General features: G+C 30.7%; 1 protein-coding gene across 6 annotated transcripts; it reads left to right on the forward strand.

The window, feature by feature from the left end:
- The first annotated feature begins 1,995 nt into the window (after positions 1-1,995).
- LOC110630300 (protein XRI1) lies at positions 1,996-5,723 on the forward strand. Of its 6 annotated transcripts, none has more exons than XM_021777723.2 (9): positions 1,996-2,165; positions 3,290-3,354; positions 3,473-3,595; positions 3,694-3,830; positions 4,084-4,147; positions 4,262-4,361; positions 4,441-4,481; positions 4,611-4,694; positions 5,065-5,723. In XM_021777723.2, exons 1-9 carry the CDS (start codon positions 2,134-2,136, stop codon positions 5,334-5,336), a joined length of 918 nt encoding a protein of 305 aa, XP_021633415.1. In that variant the 5' UTR covers positions 1,996-2,133; the 3' UTR covers positions 5,337-5,723. The 6 variants fall into 6 exon arrangements, with proteins under 6 accessions (XP_021633415.1, XP_021633416.1, XP_021633417.1 ...); XM_021777724.2 differs by having other exon boundaries at positions 3,476-3,595; XM_021777725.2 differs by having other exon boundaries at positions 2,012-2,440.
- Positions 5,724-8,306: the final 2,583 nt, after the last annotated feature.

Genomic DNA, 8,306 nt, shown 5'->3' on the forward strand with positions numbered 1-8,306 from the left:
TTATATCTTACTCATAAATTTAATATGATATTAAGTGTATCCGAGTAAATACGAGAAATTTTAAATTTTATTATTTAATATTTAATTTCTATTTAAAAAAAAGGTTTGTTCAATATCTGCTTAATAAACATATGATTATATTCATCTAAAATTGTGAAAAAAAAATAAATTTTAATTAGCTGTAATTTTTAAATTACGTAAATATTTTAATTTATGATAAATTATTAGAAAATCACAAAATTTTATGTTTAAAATTGTAATAAATATTATTTAAAACAATACAATTTAGTTTACATTATTTTTTAAAAAAATATTTTTTGATATTTAAAATTGAATTGAATTAAATTAATATTATAATTTTAAATTAAATTTAATATTAAAAATCGATAAATTGTGGGTTATTTTTTATGAGTTTTTCAATCAACGTATGTTATAAAAATTTGGGATAAAATATTAAAGTGGTAGAGGTTAGGGTTTTTTTTTTACGTGTAGAAATTATAAGATATTTTGTTAAAAATATTTTTATAATAAAATAAAAAGTAATTATAAAATTATAAAATAATTATAATTATAATTATATATATAATATTATAATGAATATTAAATATCCCACCCACGTTGAATAAAGCTAATAATTATAAAAGAGCAGCCCATGCCGAAATCCAGGCCCAGGACCAGGCCCAGGCCCAGGTTTCTCACGTCATAAACTTCTGTCGCGTCGTGTGGATGTTGTATCAACTCCGCTATGAAAAGAAATGATATGATAAAATAGTGAATAATTAGTGTGAGCAACTGAATAAATTAAAATTAAAATTTTAATATTTATAAAAATTAAATTAAATTAATTTTAATTAAAAATAAAATTAAATTCAATTAAGTTCGATTTAATTAATTTTAATTTTTAATAAATTTTTTATTTTTATACATTATTTTTAATATTTTAAAATTTAATTAAAATATTTTTATTTTAATATAATTTAATTTCTCTATATTATTAAAAATAATATATTATTATCACTAATCAATTCAATTTAATTTTTTTATTTTTTTAATTAAAATCGAATCGAACTGGAATAATTAAAATTTTTAAAATTAAAAATCAAACTGAAATAAATAAAAATCAAACTGAATTTTTAAATTATTTCAGTATTAATTTTTTTATTTGAATTAAATACTATTTACTTTTACTAATTAAAATTTTTTAATTAGTATAATAATTTATTTATTTATTATTAAGTGCACGAAAAAATAAAAATGAGTTATTTATTTATTTATTTATTTATTATATTTTATATTTTTATTTTATAATTTTTTATTGACTTTTTTATTATCATAAAGTTATTTTTTACCTCTTTTTTCACATATAATTAATACATAAATAAATTATTATAATTTATTTAATTTTATTTTTTAAAAAAATAATTTTTCATTAATCATAAAATTTTTTTTAATATTTAATAAAATTTAATATTTTTAAAATAAATATAATTAAAAAATTAATAAAAATTATTTTTTTTATTTTATAATTTTTATTTATTATTTAATTATAATAATATACAAATTGATTATTATAATTTTATTTTATTTTTAAAATATTTTTTAATATTTAATAAATATTAATATATTTAAAAGATTTATAATTAAAAATTAATAAAAAATTATATTTTTTAATATGTATAAAAATAAAGTAAATAGAAATAATGGGGTAGGAGAAAAAGACATGTTTTGATGTAATTAGATCGTGGTTGAATGTAACGTTTTACTTTGAAATAGGCAAGGAGCAATGTCACTTTCAACCACATGTCCCACACATACGCGCCACGTCCACCGGTTTTACCAAAACCTATAAAGTTATTGACAGTTTTCTTTGTACAATTGGACAGTTGACCCACGCGCTAATAGAGAGGAGTGAATGAAAAAGGCGCTAAATTATGGAAGGAAAATCTAGATTAATTCAAAAAGAAATTAAATACTAAATAGTAATAAAATTGAACTGAATAATATCTCCAAAGGAAATATAATTTCTCAACTGACGTAGCCTGCGGAAGGTCCGGTGGATGTAGTGGTCCTCTCCGATTTTCCCTTCTCTGGAATCTCTCCCTGTCTTGTATACAAATCCATCACGCACCGGGAATGGCTGGAATTAATAAAAGCGCACAAATAAGGTAAAGGGGAGACGGCGCGTTTGAGAGAGATATATATAGAGAGAGAGAGCACGTCTCAAGTAAAGCACACTTACTGAACTTTGTGTCTGCGTGTCTGTACGTGAGTGTGTATATATATTGTTTATTTTGGGTATCTCTGTGTAGAGAAAGCTGAATCGATCTCTGGATAACGGCTATTTTTTCTGATTGTTAAGTGGGTGAGGGAGAGAAAGGAGGATTTTGATTTCTGAGTGTGATTTTTGTTGAGTTGCAGAGATGGATTACAACAATGATGGGTAAATCCCTTTCTCAAATCGGTCCTCATTCATGGGTTGGTTTAGGAATGCGTGTTATGTGAAGTGTTTCTACAATTTTCTTTTCAAAAAAAAAAAAAAAAGAAGAAAAAATTTAACTGCCATTTTTTTCTGTTGTTTTGGTAGAGTGTTTTGTGAGATGGGTTTTCATTGACCTGCATGTATTTTATTTTTTTAATATCATCCATGGGAGATTTCCGGTCTACATTTTACTTCTATTTATGTATCTATTTATACATTTATGCTGGTTTTGTTAATTTCAATTTTTTTTTCTTTTTTGCTCTTTTTGTTTGTTGAGTTTGCTGGATTTATCTTGTACTGTTTGATGGTAAAATGATGATAATGAGGATGTGGGCTCTGAACAAATTGGTGGGTCATTCTATTTTTCTTTCCCCTTTTTCTTTTTTCTTATGTGTTTAGATAATTTATAATGAAAGCAAATTGCCAAAACACATATCATTGTCTAAAGTTTTCATCCTGCTTAGATCCAAACAATAAAAATGTTTTATGATTTTTCCTTTGGGCTACAAAATTGGATGCAATGGGCCGATTGTTAATTTTTTCCCAACTCTGGTTGATTTTGTCTGCAAATTTGGTGATTATGTTTCCTTTTACTGGAATCATTTATGTTGACTTGAGGTTGATTTTAGGCTTAATTTACTAAATTTAGTAAAGTGCAGAATGAAACCTAATTCTAAGCATGATATATATGATGCTTTCATCCAAGGATTGCATTCCTTGTTGCTTGCCCATTACTTTGTTACTTTGTTAGGCTTTACAGATGTGTTTTGATAAGCCTAACATTCTGAATCCCTTCCTCATTTTATGAAGTGGCAATGGAGAACATTGGGATTGGCAAGGGGAGGATTATTGTCTTCAAAAGGACTCCAATTATGGTAAGTTGTTGCATGGTTTCTAACTTGCTTGTAAGTGAAAAATGTCACTGCAGCCAATGATTGGGCCAAGCAAGTTAATGAAGCACATCTGATGTCTGCATGGTGTTGATGTTCTCAGCAGATGGATCTCAATGTTTATGGAAGGAAGTGGCTCTGAATGAGGAAGATCTTTCTTACATGTTAGATGAAACAACCCCAGTAAAGGCTTGTGGGGATTTGGCTTACAATGTTAATAATAGTGGTATGGCTTTATTCCCCATTTTTTAATATTTTTTTTTTCTGGTTTGCCTAATTGTAAGTTGCCTGCTGCCATTTCTAATCAGAAAGAATGTGTTTCAGATAACATGCAGAAGGAACCAGAAGAACGAAAAGAAACCTTTTCACAATTAAAGAGGCGCCGGATGTTACAGTTTGATACTCAAGCCGTTGATTCCCCTTTTTGCAATGAAGAGATGCTGTCCGTATTTCTATCAAATGTAAATGCCATATATCCCTTTAATTTTCTGACTTTTCATCATCTAAAGCTTGTCATCAATGTTGGAGATAGTTGTGGTCTGGAATCTGGATCTTTAAAGCTGAACTTGGCTGTTTTCTTTAACTAGCTTAATTCTGCCTTTGGTCAATCAAACATTTTACCCTTTTAATTCATCTGGCCCTGCATTATCAATGGATTACTAAAGTGTCTAAAGGATTTGTGTCAGTGATTAATGTTTTGGGTTCTATGTTTAGGGGAGGGCGGACTCACTTGATGAAGTATTACTGCAAGCATCCGATTGGGCTCCTGGGTTTTCAGGTTTGTCTCTTTCAAGGATCAAGATTCAATTTGGAAACCAATTGAAGTTGGAGTATCTGATTTTTTAGCTCAGTACTTCAGGATTTGTAACAATTATGTCATATGTTTAAGCAGATGTTTCCGCCTCCAGTTATGAGGTCCTGGATCAGTCATCTGAGAGGTGGCTGTCTGAATGCCTTAATGACACTGAGATGCAGTCTAGTCCCAATGATATGTATGCTTCTTTAAACTTCAGACTCTAGTTTGACTATTATTCTACAAAAAGGCTGACTGATTTATCATGTGAAACGTAGGAATTTTGCTGGCGTATCTGATTTTCAAATTGATATTTCGGGTATACTGCATTGTTTTCCATTCATATAATATGCATAAATATGTACAATTGGTCTTTTTGTCTCTCTGTATCATGTAAAGTGCAAAATGACTATTATGTAAAGTTTATAATATTAACTTGCTGCTGTAGAGTTCTGCAATGGTCCACTTGGAAATGAAGCTAATATGGCTCCAAAGCATGTTGCCCAGACTCCGCAGAATGTAGTTTTTAAAGGTATTCCTCATTTCTCAATGTTAAGTATACAGACATAATATGATGGATATTTTGTAATGATATTTGAATTTCTCACTTCTGGTCACTTTAGTGCAACGAAGTTATTCTTTTTGTTCCACTTTCTGTTGATTGGTTTTACATCTGGAATGCCTGCCTTATTCTTACTAATGGGGGGAAAAGGGAAGCAACATTAGCCATCAACATTTTCCTTATTAATGAGGGAACAAAGGAAGCAACGTTAAGTTGTAACCATCAAAATGTCACATAACATGTGGATTATTGCATTTTCTAGAAAGTAGATTATGCTTTGCAGGTTGTTTAAATCATTTTATAACTTTTTTATCCCTGAATTTCTTTTATGCATCTTAAGGAAAGAAGTCTTTTATACGAACGCCCTCTAAGTTAGCTTCATCTATTGTCTATCCATTTGCCTTCATCAAACCCTGTGGGTTCCATGGAGATGTTACTCTGAAGGACATAAACCAACGGATCCACACTCCACCATCCAAATCAAAGCAAAATGATGAAGATCCTGCTGCATTCCCTACTTCAGCTTTCTCGGGGAAGCCTGTTGTTGGCAAAACAAAAATTCGTACTGAAGGTGGAAAAGGAAGCATAACAATTATGAGAACCAAAGGTTGACTAGCTAAGTGTCTTTCCAAACTTCTGGTTTGCTGGCCCAATGGACTTGTCCCATTATGTTACTGGGTCGAGTTCTTTTTCTAAACCTACTTTTTGCTCTGTACTATTCTTGGGCTTTCAAGTATAATAGTGAAATTTTTGTTCAGGTTGTTCTTGGAATTCATACATCACACTAAAGTGTGTATGTTTTCCAGGTAATATTTTAGGCATCAATGGCGGTTGTGTCATACATATTTGACCCTTTTTTTAGGACTAATGAAAGAATCCTGTGTAGTTTTTCTGTCGTCTTCAGAATTGCCTTGTTACTGCTCTCTCTGAACTCCTCTAGCACTACATGTGCAAAGCTGTGTATTTGAAAGTTGTATTTAACATGGATTAGAAAGCACCAATCTCGTCTCGCATTCAATTCACAACAACGCAATTTCTATGTGTTCCTGGTCATCCATTGATTTAGCAATCATACATGTGCAGTAGTGAATTAGATCATCCCTAAGAAAAAGCAGGTTTCTAAGTTTTTAAGCTGCTTAGGTTAATGTTTTGTTTGTTGGATCTTCACATCACTCTCAACACAGCAGAGCACTATTTCAAATGGGTAGCCATAGATTTGTTCCTTTTTGTTTGCGAGCACAATTTGTTTTTGATGCAAAAGAAGTTGGTTATTATTTTTCCTTTAGAATGTGCAATTCCTTGAATATTATTATCAGTTTTAGCTATTCTTTACAGCTGAAGAATTGTGTGATGTTTCTGCAATCTCTCTTTGCGTACATGCTCTTGTGAGATGTTCTTAGATCTTTGTTGCATACTGAATCAAAGATGATGTATTGTTTTTCTAGTGACAAGATAATTTAGTTATTTCAATCTAATTAAATCAAAGAAGATGTATTGTTTTTGCGATGACAAGATAATTTAGTTATTTCAATTTAATTAAATTAAATCATGATAACCGTTGGGAATCGAATCTTGGTAGAAAAGCCAGGTCCAAAATCCATCAAAGCTTACTACATAAGCTGACCATTAATACACCATTCAATCTGCGATTAACATAGTTCGGTCTACATAAGCTGACCATCAATACACCATTCAATCTGTGATTAACACAGTTCGGGTCCTGAGTCAGTCCAGCCGACTCTTCTAAAACTATACAATAATACGTACTGATTATAATAGGTTTCACATAAATTAAAACCTAAATTCTCTTATAATTAAAATAATTAATTCATAATAGTTTTATGTATAATGATGGTATAAAATAATTTTTTTCACTTCTCCCTGTAAAAACACACAATCTCTGTCATGCCTTGCTAGCCAATTTCACAACTTTGGTAGGCAACCATTTTGAATTGGTGATGTTCCCCAAAACAACCAAAAAGGAAACTTCCTATTCCAATTTCCATCCAACATAGTACTTGTCATCATTCCTTTCACTATCATTTGCCTCTAGATATTATTCATATTATTGTTTGCTTAATATACAGGGGAAAAAGTTATGCACCCCCAGTTGGAAATAAGAATAATATTGCTGATTGTGAGAAACAATTTAGTCTTTTACGTTTTATTTTTATTAATAAAATAATTATTATGTTAAAAATACTATAACAATTTAGTAATTCAAAATTTATTTGTTAACAATTTAGTTATTTTAGTTTTAATAATTTACAACAATTTAATCTTAAGAGTTTTAATATTTATAATAATTTAATCTTTTAATTTGAGTGACTTTTTTAATTTACACTTGATTAATAATAAATTTAATAAAAAAATATTTTATTAACAAAATAAAATATTAAAGATTAAATTATTCAGTATTAAAAATATAGATAATAAATTATATATTTTGATAAATCTCATTAACTATTATGTAAATTAGCATTGGCTTTACGAAGGTGTGAAGCCCGCCAAGGTCGTTGGCTCATACGAGAGTGCAACGACTTTTAACTATCCCAACACATAAAGTATTGCTCATTGTGAATTAAGGAATCTACACTCCTCTTTCTTCTTTTTCTATGCTTCCCAATCCATTTTTCCTTCTCTTTTTCTCTTCTGAATTCTCTCATGCTCTCTCCATTCACCCCTGCAATTTTATCCTTTTGTTTTTGTGTGTCCATGGTCCATGGAACTTCCTTGACGATGGCATTTCAGGGATGCTCTGTTTTTGCTTCTCTTCTGATCAGAACTTTGGTTCTGCTTCTACCTGCTGTTTTTTTTCTCCATGCCAAGATTCCTTCCATTTTGGATGGCCCGTTTCAATCCATCACTGTTCCTTTTGACGTCATCTTGTGTGGCAACGCCATTGATTTGCCTGCCACCGATTCCCGTGCTCGCCGCCGAGTCAAAGGATTTGAGCCTGAGCAGATATGTATCTCTCTATCTGCTTCTTACGATTCTGTTTGGATCTCCTGGATTACAGGTTCTTTTCTCTTCTGGATATCCTTTATTTGCTAATTTGGTTTATACTATTCTTGCTACATGGCTTGCTGAGCGATGCAATATGTCAGGGTCATAGAGTTTTTAGGGACCAAATCTGTAATTTTTCAACAATGGAGTTCCTAGAAAACAATAATGGAATAAATTCGTAGAAATTATTAGGAAGATAAGGGTCGAGACAATTTGTTGTAATTCCTTTTCATGTATTTATTTTGGGGTGTCCTATGAGACATGTTGATGTCTCCTCCTACCACAAGTCAAGTTGTTCCTAAGACTCTTTAGGGGGAGCGACTAGTTAGCCACCAACTGGGACTGGGCCCAGTTGGCTACCGTAGGCCTACGAAGATACCAAGTGTGCCTTCACTCCTTGTAGATCGTCCCCCTGTCTACAAAGGAGGTGAGAATTATTGTAACGATTGCGTCGATGATAATGTATAATTACTATTTTGCCTCCGGAATAAAATAAGTAGCATGTTTATGAATTCTCATGTTCAATTCTTTTCTTTTGTGCCTACTGTGAGGCTTCTAATGGAATGCCGCCTGTTG

This window comes from Manihot esculenta, chromosome 13 (assembly GCF_001659605.2).
Source record: "Manihot esculenta cultivar AM560-2 chromosome 13, M.esculenta_v8, whole genome shotgun sequence".
In the NCBI taxonomy this organism is placed as follows: Eukaryota; Viridiplantae; Streptophyta; class Magnoliopsida; order Malpighiales; family Euphorbiaceae; genus Manihot; species Manihot esculenta.

Excerpts from the sequence above, each read along its gene's own strand:
- LOC110630300 (XM_021777723.2), top strand. The coding sequence starts at position 2,134 with ATGGCTGGAATTAATAAAAGCGCACAAATAAG. Across the intron at positions 3,831-4,083 it reads TGTCCGTATTTCTATCAAAT|GGGAGGGCGGACTCACTTGA; the intron begins GTAAATGCCATA and ends TTCTATGTTTAG. Across the intron at positions 4,148-4,261 it reads TTGGGCTCCTGGGTTTTCAG|ATGTTTCCGCCTCCAGTTAT; the intron begins GTTTGTCTCTTT and ends ATGTTTAAGCAG.